The sequence below is a fragment of the Castor canadensis genome, chromosome 3 (assembly GCF_047511655.1).
Source record: "Castor canadensis chromosome 3, mCasCan1.hap1v2, whole genome shotgun sequence".
Lineage (NCBI taxonomy): Eukaryota > Metazoa > Chordata > Mammalia > Rodentia > Castoridae > Castor > Castor canadensis.
Window position 1 is genome coordinate 142,510,123 of NC_133388.1, and position 23,582 is coordinate 142,533,704.

Here is a 23,582-nt window from a genome sequence, read left to right on the forward strand (position 1 = left end):
CAGTATCCACAAGAGATTGGTTCTAGGACTCCTTATGAATACCAAAATCTGCAGGTTTTCCAATCTCTTCTTTAAAATGGTGTCCTATTTGCATATAACCTACACATGTCCTCTCATATGCTTTTAAGACCTCTCTACATTACTTACAGTGCCCAATGCAATGTAAATGCTGTATAAATAGTTGTTACATTATAGTAAGGAATAATGACAATAAAACGTCTATATGTTCAGCACAGAAGAAGTATAGATGCATATATATTTGTTGTTGTTTTGGCTTGCAGCATTGGTGATTGAACCCAGGGCCTCCCACTTGCTAGGCAAGCACTCTACCACTTGAATCACATCCTCAAAACTTTTGTTTTTGAGATGAGATCTTCCTAACTTTTCTTGGACTGTCCTCACACCCATAATCCCTCTGTCTCTACCTCCTGAGTAACTGGAATTACAAGTGTGTGCCACCATGCCCTGCTACAGAATCAATTTTAATGATAATAGTCTAATTTTAATTTCATGATTAGTATGCCAGTCCAGAAACATTTTCATTTCAAAGATTTTTGGTCTGCAGCTAGTTGAATCCATGGATGTAGTAGCCAGAGATATGGAGCGTTAACTGTGCTTAATTTTGAAAACATTTTGAATACCATATTACATTTGCTTACCAAAAAAGTGGCACTTATGTGAAAAGCCTGGTTGTTAGTTGGTTATGAAAGTGTTGTCCTCTGACAAACATTGTGATTCACACCAAACATGTACAAAGAGATCTGCTTAGGCCTTTATAAGTGATGTACCTTCATTAGCCAAGTCAAGAAAGAAGACAGAGAAATTTGGTCAGCCTTCTAAAATTGCAAAGGCTTTTAATAAATTTTTTTTCAAAATGGGTGTCATCAGAACTTCTATGATACATGGCAAATTGGGCTGCTTATCTTAAGGAAATAAACTAGAAAAGATTTTTTAAAAGTTGAATTAATGAAATTGACAATATTTGATCTTTGCACATGGTTCAACCACATGTCAATGTACTCAGCCCTATGGCCCACTGGGCCTCATCCTAAAAGTAGAGATAGAAGACCTGTTGGCAGTCTTGAGATAGAGGCCCCATCTTTGTCACTGGCCATCTGTGACTTTGACCTCTGTGAGGCTGTTCCCTCATTTATAAAATTGGTGGTGGGGTGGGTGGATCACTGACTACATCATCTCTTAGAAACTTGTCAATCTAACATTCTATGACTCTAAAGCATCTGGTTGTTGAATCTGTTTCCTGCTGGCCAAAAAAAGATGCACCTGTTAACAATGTCCAAATGCACCTTCTGAGAATTCCCAGGTACCCATTGTTCCTTGGGTTACAGTGATAACTAAAAGACCCTACCAAGATGCAGATGTTACCTATGAGGTTCAATATACTAGGCCTTAACCACCTGTTTACACCTCGTCCGAGTCAATGCATAATATATCATCATTTTCTTCCATTTTCCCTAATTTATTAATTTCACTAAATAATCACAAAGCTGAGAGGATCCTACCTTTCTATCCCCACCTGTTGGTCTGGAGGCACTTGTCCTGGTGATAACCAATAGCAGTGAGATGCTGGCCAAGTTTGTGTAGGCAGAGCCTCCCAGGGGAGGAAGGAGCAAATGAAATGGGGAGGGAGCGTGAAGGAACAGGACCAACACAATCTGAACTCCTACAGCTGCTTTGCAAGGTTGGCACACACACTGGGTTGCAGAGGGAGGAAAAAACATCCTCACCAGACCTCACTTCCAGGTGTGGGTGGGAAGAGGGAGAGATGTGAAAATGTATTTAGGGATAAAGAGAACAGACCAACAAAGGTCCCTAAGGATGCATCTGCTTAGTAACTGTCCAGATGAATTTTACAGCTATCCCCAAATGAGCCCTCCCAAATTTTACTTCCGTGCGATAGACCTGTGTGCACATTTATAGGAATGGGACTGTCTGCTAATTTTATCTGTTTCCTCTTCTTCTATATTTCTATTTTCCCTTCAACCCTGCCGGATTTTAATTCCTCTTATTCCCCGCCCCCTTTTTAATCTAGTTCCCCTCCTCACTCTTTGTCTAAACTGCTATAATACACAATTCATGTGCTCTGTAATACAGAATATGCTCTTCAGAGTTCTGTTTACATCATTTGTTCATATTTTGTGAAAGAAAGCAAAGCAGCAGTACCTGGTGATATTCATTCTGCAAGAGGCTAGAATTGTTCTTCAGACTTAGAGAAAGCTATAGGAAGAAATTCAGAAAATGACAGATACTAATCTCTAGTCTTCTGTTTCAGCCTACAAGGAAAAGATGAAGGAGCTGTCCATGCTGTCACTGATCTGCTCCTGTTTCTACCCGGAACCTCGTAACATCAACATCTACACCTACGATGGTAAGCTGTCCACAGCAGAAACACCTCTGCTTGCATCATCATCTGCGAAACCTCGCGTGTGCTTGTTCCTCTCTCAGAGCCCCTGACATCAGTACATCAGCATTTTAGAGATCTCACCATTGACCTACTGTGACTAGCTATTAGGTCTTACTGATCACCTATTGCTCTAAACTGTTTGAACTTGATGCTGGTAACAGCACATTACTGTCTCTCAAGAAAAACGGCTGGGTTGTTATTACCAACCACATCCAGCCTATCAACATCCACAGTACGTCTAAGGCTTTTCTCTGCGAGTAATGTAATATGCTAAGCAGCAATTAGACTAGATTGTAAACTGAAATTCTTTATACTTAGAACACTCAAGAGAGAAAATCAACCATCAATGTTTTCCTTCATAAAGTACCCATATTTTGTATATTAACTCAACAAGTTAATAACAGTAATAATTAATTTTAAACATTGACTTACAACTGAGGCCCCAGGTAGAAAGGGTTTTAAAATACAAACCTAAAGAGCTGGCATGACAGTTACCAGTACGAAGTATTTAGGTTTGATTTCTTCTGACAGATGGTACTTTGCTTGGTTTCCTTTCTAGCTCTGTCACTACTCATGTGGCAAGTGGATACCTAGACTCTCTGTGCCTTTTTAACACTGGCATTTCTTCCCGAGGCTGCTGTGACTGTAAATGGCTTGATACAAGTCAAGCATTCATCAGGACCAAGCCTGGCCCCTATCAGCACTCAATAACGGTCGCTATCATTATCAACAATATCATTCACCCAATTTAATCAATTTAATCAAAATGTTTGGTCCAGTTCCTTGTGAACTAGAAATATGCTGAGGCATATTTTCCTACCTATTAGACCCATGATTATTTATCCTTTTCTTATATGTAAAAAAGACATTGAAGACAAGGAAAAGGGACCTATGGCAGTTAACCCCTTCTGTGCCTTTAAAGCCTATTTAAGGACTCAAGAGCATTTTCCTTCCAAGGTCATGGCACAAGCATCCTCGGAGCTGATTTGCTGTTCTGAAAGGAAATGCCTTCCCTGTGAAGGAATTTTTGGTTCCTAGCCAAAACTTTCATTAGAATAGAGGCCCAGTGCTCACTTTGTTTAATTTCATTCTGTCAACAAATAAACTACACAGCTGTTTATTATCAGCTAAATATAGATAGCACTAGAAATCTGGCAATATTCCTTATAAGACTCTAAAATCTAACTCTGTGTTGTCACTGGGGGTCCAAAGATGAATACAATGTGGTCCTTATCTTCAAGGGAGCTGGGCTTACTAGAAGAATCTTACATACAAAAGATCAGTAAATAGAACTCAGAGTGGGTGGGACAGAGAATACCATGGTGGTTTCTGCCACTTAAGAATTGAGGAGCAGGTAGAAGAAAAGCAGAAGCTATGATACATGGCTGACTCTTGGAAGTTGAATAGATGATTCAACATTGTTCATGCATTGCTTCCAAAGAAAAGTCACTTAGAGAATTTCAAATTTTTTAAGTCTTTAACTTGGCCTTGTGTTCCTATCTTGATAATAATGTGAATTATTTATTGTAGTCAAACATTGTAACAAGTATTTTATTATCATTTTTTACATGTATAGTATAAGTGCCATGGCCTGGGCTTTATACTCAATATGCTTTATCTTCAAAACAATTTTATGAGGAAAGTGCTTTTTTTCATTTTGTTGTTTTTTGGAGCAGATTCTCATTATGACCTCCTGCCTCTACTCCACGCCCAGCATGAAGGTGCTCTTTTTTAGTTTTTCTGCAATACTGGGTATTAAACTCAGGACTTCAAGCTTACTTGCTCTTTCACTTGAGACACACCTCCAGCCCTTTTTTCTCTGGTTATTTTTGAGATAGGGTCTCACTTTGTGCTTGGGCTGGCCTGGACCTAAATTCTATTTGTGCTTCCCTGAACAGATGGAATGACAGTCACCATTCCATCATGCCTAGCCATTGGTTGAGATGGAAGCTTGCATACATTTTACTTGAACTGCAATCCTCCTGATCGCCATCTCCTGAGAGTAGCTAGCATTACAGGCATAAGCCACCAAGCAATGCCCAAAGGAGCTCTTTTCATCTGCATCTTTTAGATGTGGAAATGAAAGCTCAAAGAACTTAACCTTGCCAATATCATACAGCTATCAGAGGCACTTACTATTCTGATACTTACTATTCTGATATTCTGGAAGTTCTGATTCCAGAGTCTCTAACATAAGCCATTGAAAGATCCACCCTAGTCCCTGATAAGCACTGTTCTCTCTCTATTTTCATGAGTTCAACTTAGTTAGATTTTTACATGCAAATAAGACCACGCATGTAACGTTTGTCTTTCTGTGCCTGGCTTATTTCCCTTAATATGGTGCTTCCCAGGTTCACGTATGTCATCACAAATGGCTGTATTTCCTTCTTAAAGGCGGAACAGTATTCCATGTGAATATATACAAATTAGATGAGTGTTGCCGCCCCCACCCTCCACCACCACACCGCCTCTTTCCCTGGCTCCTGTCTGCAGCTGAGATACCCTACAAGAGGATAATCTAAGTAGCAACAAACCAGGAACAAAGACACTACAGGACTGTGTCTGTTGTCCCCTATAGACTGTAAGCACCTTGAAAGCAAGGATCCCCATGACAGAGAAGACACTACACCTACTTGATCACTGAGAGTAGCAGACTGACAGACAAGACAGGAACCAGAGGGATGCTTTGCACATTGCCATTGACTCTGCCAAATATCCCCAACTGCTCAGGGAGTTTTATTGTTTCTAACAAGATTCCCAGCCACAAGTATGGTTGTATTATAATGACATACACATGTATGTCTCACGCATGTGAGAAATCTGCTGTTTTCTTCATCATCTAGCCAAAATATGCCTCCAGCCATGGTAATTTCCAAAAATAAATCCATACTACTTGGTTTTTATTCAAAGCTCATATTTATTCAAAAGGAAAATAAGGTTTAATTTAAAATCGATTCAGGCTTTTTCTAAATATGCCTGCCATTATTCAATTCCTTGTAGACATTATTTTCTTGACAATGTAAATATTTACTCTATTAAAATACATCCCACAGTTATGCTAAAGAGAGAGTTCTTACATGTTCAAAACAATGCAGAGCAAATTATCAACTGCAGCATTTTATTTATTTTCTAGTATAACAATGCTATTTCAATTCTAGAATACTAATTATTAAAATAAGCCTATTCTTCAAGATTTACGTGCTTGCCGAGCTCTTCAGGCTGACCATTCTCCAATGTTCATTTCTTAGATATGGAAGTGAAGCAAATCAACAAACGTGCCTCCGGCCAGGCTTTTGAGCTGATTTTGAAGCCCCCATCTCCCATCTCAGAAGCCCCGCGAACTTTAGCTTCTCCAAAGAAGAAAGACCTGTCCCTGGAGGAGATCCAGAAAAAGCTGGAGGCTGCAGAGGAAAGAAGAAAGGTAACTTTTCCAGAGAATTTAAGTTCTTTTCTCTCCTCTCCTCCTCCTCTCTCCTCTCCCCCCACTCCCTTCTGTTTCAGCTTCTCTCTTCTCTCTCTCTCTCTCTCTCTCTCTCTCTCTCTCTTCAGGTACAGGTTACAGGGGACAATGACTGCTGAAACTACACCATCCCAACATATATGTCTCCCATAGAGATAGAGCAAGGCTTGTTGGAATAAACAAAAACTTCCTCAGTTGCAGGAAGATAAATTTTGATTGTAGGCTGGCCCAAACGTGAGCTCTGAGACACTAAAAGAGTTTCAACGCCCTAGTGCTTCTCCTCCTTGAGGGGATAGGAATGGTGATCCCTCCCTCTCCAGGTCTGTGTCACATCCCCAGTGTAATGCATACGTTTTCTTGGAACTATCATTTACCAGATCTTTCTTCCACAGATCTTTCAGCTCTCGTTTGTCCCCAGAGCAAAGGTCAGAGCTTATCCCTTTCCTCCTTAAAGCCTCATTCTGCCCTTGAAGTTAATTCTTCTGAGACCAGGACCTTCTCTGAGATCTTTGGGTATCTTCCTCTATCCATTTCCAAGCCATGATGGGACTTTTTTCTCTTTTTACCCTTGACTTCTGCTTACAGAACTTCTCTTTTGCCAAATCTTTAATTTTCCACAATCAGTTGCTAAGAAAAGCCAAAGGCATTAAGAGTTAAGGACACCTAGAAATCCTAGCAACTCTATACATATAGAAACTATGTCTGAAGACTTCTGTTCCAACCATGTGGTTATGGCAGTCCAGTCAATCCTATCAAGGTACTCTTGATCATCCAAAAATGGAATTCATATAGGTAATTCATTCCTATATTATATTTTCCACTTACATTTTCATTATATATTTTTAGACCCACTAAGAATATACTATATACCCAATCTTAAAATATGAATGGAAACTCAACATTTTAATACTTTTTTATTTTATGAAGATATCTATTAAAAATCTACTAAAACATTAGACACTTCTGTGTTGTACAATTGCAAAGAGAATGAACAGTGTCCTATCTCTAATGACTGAATTATCCACAGATAATGTAGGACAAACATGAACGTGTGGGGGGGGGACAGGTGCATATGTATACATATGTACACAAATATATGTGGTATCCAAAAACAAGACTCAAAGACTAGAAGCTCTCAGATTAAATTTCTGAACAAGAAAATACAACTTTTGTGTCTAAAAAAAAAATCTTATGATTGTAACATACTAATCTCAATTTCAATTTTTCTCTTAAGAGTGAGATTGTGTAAGTATCTAATGAATATTTACATATGTATATGTACACTTTTTTAACCAATTACTGTTACAATTTTATATTTAAAAAGGAGGAAACTGAGCCAGGTGTGGTGGTACATGCCTGTAATCCCAGCTACTCAGGAGACAGAGGCAGGGGGCCAGCACAGGAAAAGTTAGCTAGACCTTATCTCTAAAATAAAAGGGCTGAGGGCATGGCTCAAGTGGTACAGTATTTGCCTAGTGACCTCAAGTTCCTCGGTTTAATCTCCAATACCACAAAAAAATATATAGGAAGAAGCTGCATACATACTCAAGAAGCTGTACATACTTCAGTGTGTGTACAGGAAGTAACTTTTTTAAATCATCTTTTGGTTGTTATTTATAGCTTTTTTCCTTAAATGAAAGCTATATCAAATTATTTAGTTACAATCTATCAAAACTTTGCTGCCAATAGATATAACCAAGTAACTAAAACCCTGGAGGCACTGAGGCAGTTTAAGTTCTCACTCAAGCATTAGCATCTTACAGGTAATACGGTAGAAGGAAAAGCACAGGTGTAGATCAGAAATTGACACAGAGATTAAAATACAAAGTCAGTGACTGAGCTGAAATTAAAACTCAGAGACCAAAGTTCAGTAAAATGGGTCATGACATTGGTGGTATTTCTAAGTAAAGTGTTTAATTCAAAGGAAATTATTGAAGGAAAAAGAACACAGATGATCAAAGTCAAGTAGGTGCTAATTTATAAAACTTATCAAATTCCCCAAGGTCAATAACTTTGATAAAGCTCCTCCATGCTGATGGCAGTAGATTACCAATTAAACACTTAAACAACTAAATGGCTAGAAATTGACCATACAGCCAAGAGACACTCGCAAATGTTATCATCCAGCAGTATGATGCCCAGAAAAAAAATTATTGGAACCCTTTAAAAGCAGTATTGCATCATATTTTTAGTTAAAAATTTCGGTCAGAAGTCACTATGCAGAAATGTCCTAGTGGTAGAGTTGCAATTAGAAGAAACAACAACTAGTTAACAGAAAGTACCAACTTATAGAGTCAGCAGTTGATTTTATTCTATTGGATTGTACTGCCTTAATCAGAACTCATTTGAGCTCTGCAGCAAGTGTAAATATCTTAGTGAGGACATGAAACTAACCAAAATCCAATTCAACTAGCTAAAACAAACAGAGGACATGTAACTAAAAAGTCTAGGAGTGGCTGAATTCAGGTGATTAAGCAGTATTGACAGAAAACCTGTCTTTTTATCTCTATCATTTCTCCTTGCTTCTAATTGGTTTCATTATCAAGGAAGTTTAGTTTCAGTCAGTCCCAAGTTCATTTTGTAGCAATTTAGCAACTCCAGCAGAAAGGCAACATTCCCTTCCCAATAGTCTCAAAGACCTATCTCTATCACCTGCTGAGCCCTGAGCCAATCACTGTGGGAAAGGGTTGCAGTAATTTGATTTGCAAACCTGGATCACCACTCACCTGCAGAGAAGTTTAGACAATATCACTGGCATGAGAGGCATGGAGGACTAAATCACCAAAAGAAAATTGAGGTGTTCTCACCAGAAGAAGGGGACATGGACATAGGCATGCAAAATTACAGTTGTCCACAATTTTTGCCTGGCATGTTTAGTATTACTATAACAAGTAGAATAATGATTTGGTTCATACACTATTCAGTTTTTATTTAATTTGCATCTTTCACACTGCTTACATCCTATGTGGTTGCTTTCATATAAATAGAGCAAAAAAAATTAATCAGTATGGTTATACACAACAGCCCTGTCCATTAAAAATATAAGCCACATGTGTATTTTCAATTTTCCTAGGAGCTAGATTTTAAAAAATAAAAAGAAGTATGTGAAAGTAGTTGTAATTATATGTTCTAATCCAATGTATTGAAAACGTTATTTCAATGTGTAAACAGTATAGAAGTATTCATGAAATATACCTTTATCTTTACGGTCTTTGAAATACAGCATGTAATATGTCAATTAATTTCAATTCATACTAGGCATATTTCAAGTTATAATTAACCATATGTGGCCACTGAGCTAGGTAGCACTGACACAGGTGACTAGACCAGAAACTTCTAATGAGTAATGGGGAAACTTTATGCCTTAGTTTTTCAAATTGGTACCAGATAATTATTCAACTTCAACTTTTTTAAATATGTCATCTTTCAAGTTTACATTGATATAGAAACCCAGAAAATTAAAAGAAACTTCCTTGTTATTATTCTCATAAACATACACACACACACACACACACACACACACACACACGTATGTTATCAGGTATATATATAATCAGAACTCATACAGCTGAAGTGTAGGGCCCCTTAAATCTCATACTTTCTTCCTTGGCTACCTATGCTCTTTTTTTACATGTTGACTCTTCTCTATGACAAGGGGACTTCTTTTAGCCCAGGTTTCACTTCTTGTTCTGTCTCTTGGTACCCAGGCTCTCCTTAGTAGCACTTAGCTAGTGACATATGGTAAGCATATGTTTATCTGCAAATTTTTTGTGTTGTTTCTTTGATACAGCCCAGGCTGTATCAAACTCTCCACCTTCCTGCCTCAGCCTGCAGAGTGCTGGAATTACAAGTGTGCATCACAAAACCCAGTGTTATTTGAATATTTGTTATTTAACCCTAGATCTCCCATTAGATTATAAACTCCATAAAGGTAGGGACATGTGTCTTTTGCTTATTAGCACTAAAAAATACTTTCAAGTGAATAAATAAAGTATAACTCTTAAGGCCAAGAGTTAAAGTAGCAATATATAGCTTGTTTTGACTTTTTAATTCCACCCATCCATCCAAAAACAAAACTATAGTTAGTAAAATTCCAAATAACTCCTTCTGAAATTGCACTCAATAAACTCTATAATCCAAAGAATTCCTAATCTAGAGAAAGTTGCTCTACCCACAGATATTTACCTAGTACCACCATCCTCCCCAGCCTTACATTCCCATGAGGAATGGACAGCTAATACATATATATATATATATATATATATATATATAAAATATGACAGACAACTGAGACCCAGGCTGTGTGTCAGGGGCTTCCTGGATTCATAGTTGGAGGACTGCCACAGAGGGGTCTCCACATGGGATCGAGCAGGCATCATGTTAAAAGTCCTGGTGGTTTCTCCAACTCCTCCCTCCATCTGCTGACACCACTGCTGCACTGACCATCTGGTCAGTCGGCTGGATGACACTCACTCAGGCTCTTTTTTTTTTTTTTTTTTTTTTTTGTGGCACTGGGGATTGAACCCAGGGCTATGCAATTGTTCTCCCACTGAACCACATCTACATCTTTTAGTGTTTTGAGTCAGAGTCTCGCTATGTAGCTCAGGCTGGTCTCAATTTTGCAATCAAACTTCCTCCACTTCCCAGGTACTAGGACCTCAGGCTCTTTTGAACCAGAATTAATGCTCCATTGATTCACTAGTAGAAAAGCTTTTTGCAAAAAGAATACTTTTTTTCTGCTTTCCCTTCCTTTTTTAAGTATCTCTGGGAATCATTATTCACCTCTCTTGAGTTTATACTAATTTCAATCAGTTAAAAGTCCATTTCTTGATATCAAAGTCTCCATATTACAACTGACTGACCCACATGGGTGATATGAAGACCGTAGTCATTGATCCATCATTTATTCATTCATCCAACAAGAGAGAGAGCAGAGATAGGCCTGGGACAACTTACTCCACTGTTTCAATCATTGCTCATGATTGCTCTTTCACCCTCACTAGAGTTTCAGTTTGGACAGTCAATTGTATGACCATCTGCAATAGAGCACCGTGTTTAGAAGCATCTTCAAAACCACAGTAGCTAAGAACACATGATTAATAAAATGCCTGTCCAAACTCGTTCCACCATTTAATAACTGTGCCCTTGAGCAAGTCACTTAATCTCTTTGACTTCTTTTACCCATCTATAAAACAAGGCTTGTAATAGGTTCCATATCACGGAGCCACTGAGAGAATTAGGATGCTACATAAGGATATACCAAGTTCTGTGAAAGGGTGACCATCATTAGTAAAAATGCACCCAGTTCCTGACCTCGGAGATTACAGTCTCGCAAAAACATGATTTTATACAGTTTTGGTCAATATAGATACTAAAGTGTCACTATACAATACCTTATATAAATATTTTTAAATTCTGTAAAATATTTCTGTCAAATTGCATAGAAGTAAAGACAGTCTGATAGGTAATAGATGTGTAAGGTCAGTACAAGTAAAAGTGACTTGAAAAAATTAGTAGTATGAAAAAATGATGAAACCTTAAGGATTTAAATAGCATCGATAAAATTGTACCCTAAATTAGAATAGATAAAAGCACCCTACTCAAAGCAGTGCAGTGAAATTAATTCATATGCTACTGTTACCAGAACATTGAACTTCAAAGTCACTTGAATCTCTGAAAGGAAGATCTGTTGCTTATTCTTAACCAAATGGCATAGAAGTGAGTCGTTAGTCACCAACCTGGTGGACTTACCTTTTCCATTTGTTGGTATCTCATTTGGTAAATGGCAACTGGCATGGAATCCAGGAAAGTAGGGGGTGGTTTTTGTATTCAGGAAGCCAGAGTGATATGGGCCACAAAATCCTCCTGTGTGGTGTTCCCTGGATGAATCCTCCTGCCCCCCAGTCTTCTGTCCTAGGGCAAACCACAGCTAACCCTTCCTAGACTGTCTCGTGTTCTAAAGCCCCTCTTGCTCTTTGTTTTAACCATTCTAAACTTCCTTTTATGCCTCTAGCTTTTCAGCACAAAGAGAATGTTGCACTCTTTGTTTTACATAATTATACTCAGTTGTCATATGTCAACATGGCATTATTTATGACTTTGCCTGTGTTAATAGTGTTTTTTCCATTGTTAGCAGCAAAGCCAATAATTGCAGACACACCATCTAGCCTACTATGTGAAGGCACTTTGGTACTAGGGGGGGTTGGTGTTTGATAAATGGCTCTGGTGAGCAAGTAATAAATCCCCCAGATGATAAAAAGGGACAAGAAAATGAAGTGGTAGAAATGTGTTTACTTCAGCAAAGCTATTGCTGTCTTAAATCTCTTATGTGTACATGAAGTAAAAGGCGTTTTACACTCCAGTTAACTCAAATTTATCTTCCATTTCATTTGTGTGGTAATTAAACTCTTATCTCGGTAATATAAGAAATGGTGTTAACCTCTTGGGAAAATGTTAAAGTACTCCTGAATGTACAATAACTCTCTCCCCTGTCTCATTACTTCCCCCTCATGGACCTCCCCCATGCAACTATTCCTGTGATCCTCAGTGCCATGTGAAGTTTACGCTTCAAAAAGGTGTTCACCCAGGATGTGCCTCAGTTTCTGTAACAGTCAGACGGAGGAGGCTTTCTAGTCTCCCAGGACGTCACATTGAACATCTCAGGTCTATATTTTGCCTTGACATTTGCATTTACATCAGCTGATCATCACCTTGCCCCAATTTGCCATTTCAGTGTTTCAGTGACCTTCTGTATTAGGCACACGCTCTGCAGAAATGTTCTTCCAAAGTCAGATACTTTATCCTTCTCTTCATGTTTTTGTTACTGTAAAATAGTTGTACAAGGGGGTTCATTCTGACATTTCTATATACACATACATTGAACCCCAGTTTGGTTCATCCCCTCCATTATTCTCCCTCCTTCCCCTCCCCCTTCTTAAAATGACATATTTCAATGTTCCATGCTCACCCTCCTTTACCCTCTTCATTTGCCCTCTCGCTCATGTTACTGCTCTCCCCTGTCATCACCTGTGCTGCATTCCTGTCCTTCATTGTCTTAGTGTCTGTTCATCGTTCAGTGGGGTTTTGCCTTGGTATTTTACCTGTTAATATGTTGTCCTTCAACCAGTCTAACCCCATCTGTTACTCTTCCTTACCCTTTTCCCTCTTCCCCATGTTGTTCCTTTTCAGTGTGTTCCATTGTGTCTTATTCCTACACAGAAGTGATGCATTTCAGTATGATTCACTTCTTCTTTCCCTCCTCCCCTAGTCTCCTCTAACAGTCCCACTATTGGGAACATGCTCTGTGTATATATGTATATTGATAGTGTTTGTATTTTCAGAAACTTTATCCTTTAACAATTTATTTTTAGCAACTTTTAATGAATTCTACCTCTCAGCCTCCTTATGAATCCACACAGTGAGATTCATGTCTGCTAATCTGCTCAACCAAGTTATAAAGTAAGAATACGTATTTGAACATGTAGTAAGAACTTTACTTCTACAGAAATGAAGGAAAATACTTGCAGTTTTGTCTACCACATGTTTTCTTTTGGTCACAATTTTCTGTACAAAGTGCTTATTTGCTCATTGATACAAATCCTGGAATCAAAACCAATTTTCTTCCTTGATGGTGTAACTGGAAGATACTGTATTTGAGGCTGGGCTTGGTGGGTAACAACTATAATCCCAGCTATTCAGGAAGTGGAGATCAGGAGGCCTGGTTCAAGGCCATTCCAAGCAAAAAGTTATTGAGACCTCATCTCAATCAATAAACCAGGCATAGTGGTTCAAGTCTGTGGTCTCAACTATAGGAGAGATGAATGCATTGGTGGTACAGTGGTGAACTCAGCTGCCTTCCAACTATCAGGAAGGCATAGGTAGGAGGACCACAGTCTGAAGCAGGAGACTGGCAAAAATGTGAGACCTTATCTGAAAAATAATCAAAGCAAAAAATGGCCAGCTGTGTGGCTCAAGTAGTGTGGAATAGCAAGCACAGGACCTGGGTTCAAACCCCACACCTCTAAAAAAGCCATTGTTTTACCACTAAAAAAATTTCTGAAAGAACCTATATTCATGTGAGAATCAGTTTTTTCCCCAGGAATAAAGCTGCAGGCGTTGTAAGCAGAAATAGCTGGGTGCTAAACTGGAAAAGGAAGTGATGACAGCGAGTTTCTGCACCAGGACAGCTACAGACCTTAGGAGCTGAGGTCAAGGCCCCATGCCTACTGGCTCCACAGCAGAATTTGTTTGATAATTGACTACTTACCAATAGGCACCAAAATAGGGAGCCGTAAGTATTTTCTCAGTGAAGAAGGCCTTCCTCTATAATTGACTCCACATCTTGTATTTTTTTCATGGATTTGAGCGTTAAACATTTGAAACATAGACAATTGTTGGAGTTCACAAATGCATTAGTTGACACAGTGGTCAATACAGCATTCCTTCCAGTGTGTAGGAAAAGGCATCCTAGAAGTGAGCAGCCCTGGTGGGCCTGGCACCTCTTTGTCAGCTAGCAGGAGACTTGCATAGTAACACTCTGTACTGCCTTCTGTTTCTGCATCACCCCACTAATTATTTTAAAAAAGAAAATGCCATTTCATCTCATTCAGCCCCAATGGCTGCAAAAGTACTAACTCCACAAATTGAGGCATTTCAAGACTAGCCAATTGCTGCACTCCAGAAAATGCAGTAAGTACAACCTACAATGGGAATTCTCCATGACTCCTAGGGGAGCTGTGGGAGCATTTGTTCACATGACCAAATGTGTCCCACCAAAGCTAGAAACTTGAAAAGCTATGCATTGTTGTACTACTCTTTTCATTTCAAAGCCTTCCCTTCCCTATTCTCTTCCCATACTGTCTCCTCCTGACCTTGGCTCTTTCACAAAGAATTGACAATCAACTACAACCATGAAGTTAAAACACAACTGAATAAGGTGCCAAAGTTAATTTGAGCTTCCAGAAATGCAAAATTCAGCAGTTGCAGGCTTCCTGATCAGTGGAGCCAGCAGGAACAGCAGCAGGCACAGGGTCCCTTGCAGTGAAACCCATCTCCACAACTCCCTTGTGGTCCTGCACTGCATAAAGCAGGACACAAGCATGGCTTTTCTGAACACCAGGCTAGGGCTCATTTCCCTGTGCACAGAAGCTCCTGTTGAAAGGCTGCTTGAACAAATGGCCATGGCAAAGCCAGCTGGATCCTGTCAGGCAGAACTGGAAACTCCAGTCCAGTAGGAAAAGGGGAGGGAAGGAACTGCCAACATAGGGCAGAATCTCACTCCTGCTGCCTTTAGCAGCTGTGGTCCATGGGCCCCTGTTGCTCAGAGAAACATTCCACACTGGAGGATTTTTCAAAAGTTAAGCTTTGCTTTGCTCTATTTTGATTTATTTAATTTTGTTTTATTTCCCCAAGCTGTCTCCATCAGATTGTGTATGTCAGAAGAGATGCTTTAGGCTTCCATCCAATCCCTAATTCTTGGGACTAACCCAGCCTTTCCTCCAGCCTGAGGTTCCGTGGAGGTTTTCTGAAACAAAGAACTGAAAAGTTGCTTCCTCTTCTTTCTTTGTGGGCTCACTTCACTATGAGATTTCCTGTCAACAGGGCCCCTTTCAGTAGACATGTATGCGGTGGGGGTGAGGGAATTTTAGGGAAAGACTCAGGCTGCCCTCAACCATGAGGACCCCTGAATATTCATTGTCATTTTGTCATTCACTCTCTCTCCCCTCCCCCAGTAGTCCCTGTAACAGCACATGAGCAAAATCTCTGTAGACTGCTTTATCAACAGCCCCGCCTACAGGCAGAAGAATGAACCACCTAGAAATTCTTTCCAGAAAGCTTTTATTCAGTTTTGCTCGTTTCTGTGACCATTTTCTCAATATTTTTCATATTAGTTTTCCTGCAAGCTAAAACAAAGAAACAATGTGAGGAGTCTGCTAAAAAATATCAGTGAAACCATTACAGGGCTACAGCAAGAAGCCAGGCTAAGCTCCAATGAGCCACAGGCCTATTCTGGATAAACTTCAGAATAAATCTATCAACCAAGACTCGTAAAGCTGCCTGTCTTCACCATTCCTGTAGGATTCTGGATGAAGAGAAGCTTCTTCCCTTTTTAGGCCACTCTTGCTCATGCATTACCTTTTCTAATAAACCACTATCTTCGACTAAAATGTTTTCCTATTAATATTTTCAGTGGTAATCAGTATTTAACAGGTCACTTAGAAATTTCTTTTTTGTGGTACTGGGTTTGAACTCAGGGCCTACACCTTGAGCCACTCCACCAGCCTTTTTTTTGTGAAGGTTTTTTTTGAGATAGGGTCTCTCAAACTATTTGCCCAGGCTGACTTTGAACCATGATCCTCCTGATCTCTGCCTCTTGAGTAGCTAGGACTGCAGGTATGAGCCACCAGCCCCCAGCTACTTAAGAATTGTTTTTGCTCTACAGTTGTTTAGATATCCTTGTTTAGAGCCTTCACTCTAGGAAAGGCAAACCTCAGAGTGTCAGCCAGTCCTAAGGAATTGCCTGGGAATAATGAGTGTGTAATAATTTAATCTTAAACCTGGATAAGTCAGTGTTGGGTAAGATTTCTCTTAGCTGCACAGTATGGAGGAGAAATGAAATCCAGAGTTACCAATGCAGCCCCAATGCACTGGGGCTGTTTATCAAAAAATGTACACTTCTGGGCCTCCCTAAAGAACCTTGGAATCAACTCTCCGGAGGTAGACAGTTGTATCTGCATTTTTACCAAGACCCACCAGTGATGACATGCACAGAGCCGTACAGCCTTCTGATGCTGGAGAATGACAGTGCACGAAATGGGGAGGGCTGAAGGAGGTGCATCTGACTGTTGTTTCTGCTCTAATCACAGAGCAAGCACAGGGTTTGGGTGATTACCCAGAATGTTCAAGTGAAGGTCAGAATAGGGACTTTCTGCAGGCTGTGGCCAAGTGGACATTAAGTATGTACTGTTTTCAAGTCTCCAAAGACAATGTAGCTCAGGGAGAAAAAAGAAAGTGAATTTGATGATTTAATGATTACAGCCAACCTTTAGCTGGTCAAAAGACAATGGAGCAAGAAAAGGGTAAAAGGAAAAGGAAAAACTGGCCCCAGTCCTCAGGTTTTGATGAGATGTTGTCATCTAGTGATTAACTAAAGCACTTCCTATTGCATAAATGCTTAGCAGCAACTTCTTTTTAAAAAAATTCAGTGATGATTAAATGCTTCTTCTAACACAATCTGTCAAAACAAAAATCACAGCTGGAAATTTAGCTAGCCACATTTCCCTGCTAACCACATTCTATAGAAAACTGTAGCTGTGCAGACAAGTACAAAATTGACCTCAGTACTCAAACCTACAAGTGCCATTTGTTTGAGAAGAGCATTCCCTCAAATCTGTGCACTGTTATGCCAGATTGGCATTCGATGATTATAAGATGGATATGTTCTTCTTCCCCAGTCTCAGGAGGCCCAGGTGCTGAAACAGTTGGCAGAGAAGAGGGAGCATGAGCGAGAAGTCCTTCAGAAGGCTTTGGAGGAGAATAACAACTTCAGCAAGATGGCAGAAGAAAAGCTGATCCTGAAAATGGAACAAATTAAGGAAAATCGTGAGGCTAATCTAGCTGCTATTATTGAACGTCTGCAGGAAAAGGTAATCACAACAGATTCCTGAGCAGATGGGCAGTTGGACACAGTTATATGGAACACAGCTGGGTGAACCCCTATGTTCCCAAATACAAGAGCAAAATTTGCTACAAGTGTGAGCACACCTAACCCATGTGCTGGGTCTCAACATGTAGCATCGACTCAGTTGGAGGTACAGCATAGTAGAAAAAATGGAATCCAACATTAACACAAATTTTTGCTGGATAGGTTCATGAGGGTTAATTCATGCTCTTAAAATGTTCTGTACAAATCTTAAGAAATCCCAATAGATTGGTATTGAGAAAATGTTAATTTTAAAATACTAAATATTTATTATATTCATGTTATACTACTACAGAATATTAATATAATATAAAATATAAATATTTCATTGAGTAATGCATGTACTACATATATATATAAAATAGGAAAAATGCATTTGTCAGAAAAGGCCACTTTTTCCATGTGGGAAAATCTGAGAAAATCTGGGGTCTAGTAATTCTACACGCAACCAAAACAAAGGGGTTATGGTTGTGCTACCCTGTATCTTTCCCCTCACCGCTCTGCACATGTTCCCATTCCCATCAGTCAGGAAGAGACGTGCTAGAGTTCCTCTGAAAATGTTTTCTCTTCCTATTTTTCAGGCTCTGTGCCATCTTCCCTCCAACACATCCCCCCAAATAAATAACCTTTCCTGTGAGATTGTAGTAGTTACAATTGGGTAGTTAGCTTTCTCGTTTCCAGAAATTGGCTTAAGCTTGAGAAGTAAGAACTTTGAGAAAGATGCACCCACCCCTTCCTGGCACCCTCCCCCTTCAGTAAGGAAAGATGTTTTGTGTCAGGCACTGAAGATAAGAAGAGAAGCAGGAATCCCTGTCATCAGAGCACCGCCAGTTGAGACAGATCAGCTCCCTATTTTTCCAATATTTCTTGGGAGGCCTCATGTCTTCTGTTAGAGTTGGGCCATCTCATGGAGGGTCCAAGCAGCCTTTTTCTGAAGCTCTGGTAACTCCTTATTTCCACTCCCATTCTCTGACGACCAGTATCAGCTTAAGACCAAAGGAAATCAGGCAAAAAGTCTTTGGTTTTGTTTTTTGAGACTGAGTCTCACTATGTAGCCCAGGCTGGCCTTGAACTCATAATCCTGGTGCTTCACCCTCCCCAATGCTGAATGGCATGCGCCACCACTCCCAGATAAAACCTTTTCAAAATGTAATTTCATGGAGGTTTTCACAGGTATCTGTGCTCTTGAGGAATTTTTGAAAGCATTGCTGGAAAAGGTGTATAGGCTCGACACATTGGGGCTCTAAGAGGGGTGTGGACAAGTCCTAGTGACTTGGGCAGGAGCCAGAATACCCACTGGGGGCTTTGGGCAAAACCTGAAAGTGAGATTAAATTTTCACTTATGAGATGGTGTTACCATGCTCTCAGAATTATGCCATCGTTTTTCTCCCAAATGTGTCAGGTCACATTTGGGAGAAAACTTGGAATAAGCAACAGAATTTGGCTTCCAGCAGGTTACATGGGTGGTACCAAAACAAGTGCTTTACTGAGATACAGGAGAGCAAACTCACTTGCTAAAATTTACTCCCATGACCTTGACCCAGTCAGTTCTCCATTTGCTCTCGGTTCACACTTTTCTAGAGAACTGGGGAGATTGCTGCTCGGCCAGAGCTGGACTATAGAAAGCAGAGAGCCACTGTGTGCTGTGTGTGGATAACTGCGACTCGACCTTCAGCTCACATCCTAAGTCCTTAATAAAAAGCAAGTGGAGTGGCTAGGAAAGGAACATGCTGCTCTTCCTCCAGCACTCTAATGACACCATTAGTGTCCAGTGCAAAATTTATATCATTGGCAGTCCGGTAGCATTATGTTTTTGAATAACACTTATGCATGTCCATAGCATCTCCCTCCTGATTTCAGTAGAAAGTAGTTCATAAAATTGCATATTTTAACTGTTCTTTCCAGAAATGCTAGCTTTTAATAGGAATTAATTTTTCTCTGTGAGTGTTTTTATCTCCACCAATCCCCTGTTCCCTTTCTGCACTCGCATGTCCCCCTTACACACACATGCACGCATTTCTATACAAAACTCTTTCTGAAAATAACCAACCTGTGAAGGGTTTTAATTTCTGGCACAAAGCCGTGGGATGTCCAGGATGGAACTCGTACCCATTTTTCTTAATCTCTCCATGACTCCAATATATAACCTGGTTTGAGACTCATGGTTTGTAGTCTGTTCTGATTTAAATCTCAGCAGACAGTATTCTATCTCGTATCAAATGAGTCAGCCCAGGCCATTTCTAGGACCATGCTTTTCTTGGTCTTCCATAGCTAAAGAGATGCTCTTCAAATCTAATGGATGTTTGACCATTGTCAGCTAAGACCTTTTATCTTCTCCATGAAGTGGCAATATTCTTAGGAAGTACTGAATTTATTTACATTAAATATATTGTAAACAGGTTATAGATTTGATTCAAAACTGCTTTTTTACATGTCATATCTGTCTGGGTATACAAAAACTGCTTTTCTTCTTCCTAAAATAAGGCAAAGTAATTTTGTTTATTTAAGGGAAATTACTCCTATGAAATTTAAAAATTAAAAAGAGGATCCGTAACAACAGTAATGTGAAAAGGCTTGAGCTGGCAGTAGAGCACAAGCTTTTCTGAAATCTGCCAGTTCAAAAGACAATTACTTCAGAAATGACATATATTAATGAATTCATCATTCAATAAGTATTTGTGGATTCCCTACTTAGGAATCTAGGAGACGTCCAAAGACATTTACCAGCCAGTGTGGTAACACACATCTGTAATCTCAGTACTTGGCAGTAGTAAAACCCTACCTCAAAAACGAAAAAGAAAAGATTTACCAACTAACTCTTTCCCACACAGACCATATAAAATCCAGCAATAAATGACAGAACACCAAACATTCAAGAATAAGACTTCACATAGCATGGCCCAGTCGCCGTAAACACAAAGGCACTGAAGCATACCAGCATACCAGTAGAAGTAAATCCACGTCAAGGTTGCCACACTAGGGAAAACACCTGTACTTGCCAGGCAAAAATGACAAAAGAGATAACTTCCTTCCTCCCCTCAAGCACTCCGCAGCAGCCTGCAGAAAATTCACTTGTCCCACCTCATCATGTCATAGCAAACACCAAAGGAGCTTTCAGGAGTGAGAGCAGCAGATAACCCAGACAATCAAGACAACTAGTTTACCCTCTCCAACTACAAAATACAGACTAGAGAAAATAAAAGCCATGTTTTCAGTGTGCTTGGTAATTTCACATTTAGCTATATAGCAAATGTCTAAAATTCACTATAGCCATTATTTTAATGGTTATACATCACTTAGTATTATGGAGGTTAAAATGATTTTAAAAAATATTTTTCCTAAGGGAGTAAGATGCTGTGACTCTTTTCCTATGAGATGATTTTGATAATACATAACTGTTTAGGTATAGATTTCAACCCTCATCAATGTCCATCTATTGTAATCTTACATTCTTCTCATCTGACCTTATTTGTTTTCTTGTCGGTCTGATTCACGAGTATCATTGGTATAACCATTTATGTCATTCATGTTTGATGAGTGAATAATGAAAGGGGAAGATTAAAGCTAGCCTTCATGACTACTCATTATAAGGCACACATTTTTGCATCTACTCTTACATTTAATCCATAGAACAATGCAAACAGGAAATGCTTTTATTATCCCCATTAACTCTATGGAATCTGATCTTTAGAGATGTTAAGTCATTTGACCAAGATCACAAAGCCAAGTAGACTGCAGAGTCTAGATTTGAATGCAAGTCTTTTTGGTTCCAGACTTAAATACAAAGCTAAAGCTGTTACTCTTTGTCAGTCATCAGACCTTACGCTGTAAGCCACACTGGTAGAAGTATCAGGAGTTACACTCCATAATCCATGACCCCCCCCCCGCCCCCCCGACCACCATCATCTTGGTCTATGAAAATGGAAGCTTTCTGGGCTACAACTCACTCCTGACCCCTCTTTCACAGTGCAGGGCACAGTCACTGCTGAAAACAAGGATGCCCGAAGTTGACCTCACCTTGCAGTTTAAATAGGCTCAGATAACAGAATTTCATAGAATTGATACCCTTTGTTATCTAGTTCAAGCCCTTGTTTATACTGGATACCTAGTGACCTTAAAAGGACATAAAGGGGAAAAAAGAAAGACCTCGCATTTCTTACCTCCCAGTAGAGGAACCTTTCTACTGAATTACATTTTGCAGATGAGCAGAGTTTTTCCTAAAACCACCCTTCATACATTTTTCCATATCAAAGGAACAGTTACATTTCCCTCAAACTGGAAATGGGGGAGAATGGTAGTAAATTGCAGAGAGCGTAAATTTCGATATACGTGGTCCTGTCTGGCGCAGGGCCTCTCACAGTGGCTGGCAAATATTATGAGTTCAACACTGAGATGGGTACTACCGCAGAATAGTGTTCTTAAGGAACTTAGTGTTTGCTGATATAAAAACACGCTCTGCGACAATGACATGCCTCTGCATGTCTGCTTTTGGTTCTCTCACATTTTATAAAGTCACATTTACATGTCATGAATATATATTTGTTAGCTTGAGTATAAACTTTTCAAATAATAGATTAACTAAAGTGCCTGAAAATAAACAGTATTTTCTTAGAAATCAGAAGAATTTATTTAAATTTCCTTTTTTCATGTGATCTCAAATTCAGATTACATTTGGTTTTTTTCCTATGGCAAATCCATTGCTTTATAACTAATGTGGAGTGTAAGAAATGTACTCCAAAGTAGACTAATAATACTAATTACAGTGTTTCCTACATTAATCCTTAAACTTGAGGCTCTCTTTTTCTAGCATAGTGATGGTTGAGGCTGTGTCTCAATTTTTCTAAGCTCAGCTCGCACTAATTAATCTCTTCCTGCATGAGAAAAAGATCCTGCTGTATCTGTTTCTTCATAATAACAGAACAAAAAGAAGAGTCAGCTGAATCCAAGCTGATTTCACCCCCCCCCCCCGCCCCATGACATTTCCAAATGGGAGTTGATTTCTCTATGCATGCCTTTTTTCCTTCTCGTTACAGTTTTGAACATATATAAAAAGCTCATTTATGCCAATTAAATAAAATTGCTTTAAAACTCTTTCTCTAGAGTCAACTTCCTGCTTCCTCCAATTCTGCCTTCAGAGGAAGTATTGAGCTCTCTAGACTTTTTTCTCCCTGAACTTACACTTGAAAAGACACATTTTTCCACCTTCCTGAACAGCTGTCTCCTCATACTAACACTGAGATGGCATAGCAGAGGTTGAGGGAGTGGGCTGTACTGTGCAGCTCTCTGGGTTTGAATCTCAGCTTGCCACCTGTTATCTGTGGTGAAGTTAGGCAAGTTATCGATTCTATGTGTCAGTTTCTTCATCTGTAACATGGGGGTGATTGGATAATATCCACCTAAGGATTCAGGGCTTGAACATGGGGTAAATTTAAGGAATTAACACAGGCAAAAAACTGTAGTAATGAAATCCTGGTGCAAATTAAGTGCTTAATAAGTGTTCATTATAAAGAACCCTAGATATATAGACTCCTTGAAGTAAGTAGAGTTTAATATGATTTATTTTATAGCTGCTTAAGGTTATTAGTCCTGAACTAAAGGAAACTAAATGGGGAAAAAGCAATACAAACAATGTTCTAAATAGAAAATAAAATACTACTACTAACAAGCATTCTAAAATTCAATTAATGAAGTTTTAATAACTGTTCTGTGTCACTCCATGAGCTGCTAGTCATCCAGTACACGTCATGTACCGAAAAATACTGGACCCAGAGTTCAGTTCCCAACCTAAGACTGATGAGTTTCTTGGTTCCTTGTGTAAATAAATATCCACTAACCATGTACTGAGTACAAAGCAAACTATCAGGCTTGCAAGTGGAACGGAAACGAAAAATCACAGTCCACGCCCTCAGCAAGCTTATGTAATCAAATATAAGCAAATGAGAAAGAACAGAATTCTCCTAAATTAGAAAAAAAAGACTGCCACATGGTAGGAAATATTT

General features: G+C 39.3%; 1 protein-coding gene across 1 annotated transcript in view; it reads left to right on the forward strand.

The window, feature by feature from the left end:
• Positions 1–23,582, forward strand: part of Stmn2 (stathmin 2) — a 50,377-nt gene that overhangs the window by 24,578 nt on the left and 2,217 nt on the right. The window contains exons 2-4 of the mRNA XM_020176265.2: positions 2,291–2,386; positions 5,671–5,843; positions 17,336–17,527. Of these exons, the coding sequence (XP_020031854.1) occupies positions 2,291–2,386; positions 5,671–5,843; positions 17,336–17,527 (461 nt within the window). The remainder of the gene's footprint in view (positions 1–2,290; positions 2,387–5,670; positions 5,844–17,335; positions 17,528–23,582) is intronic.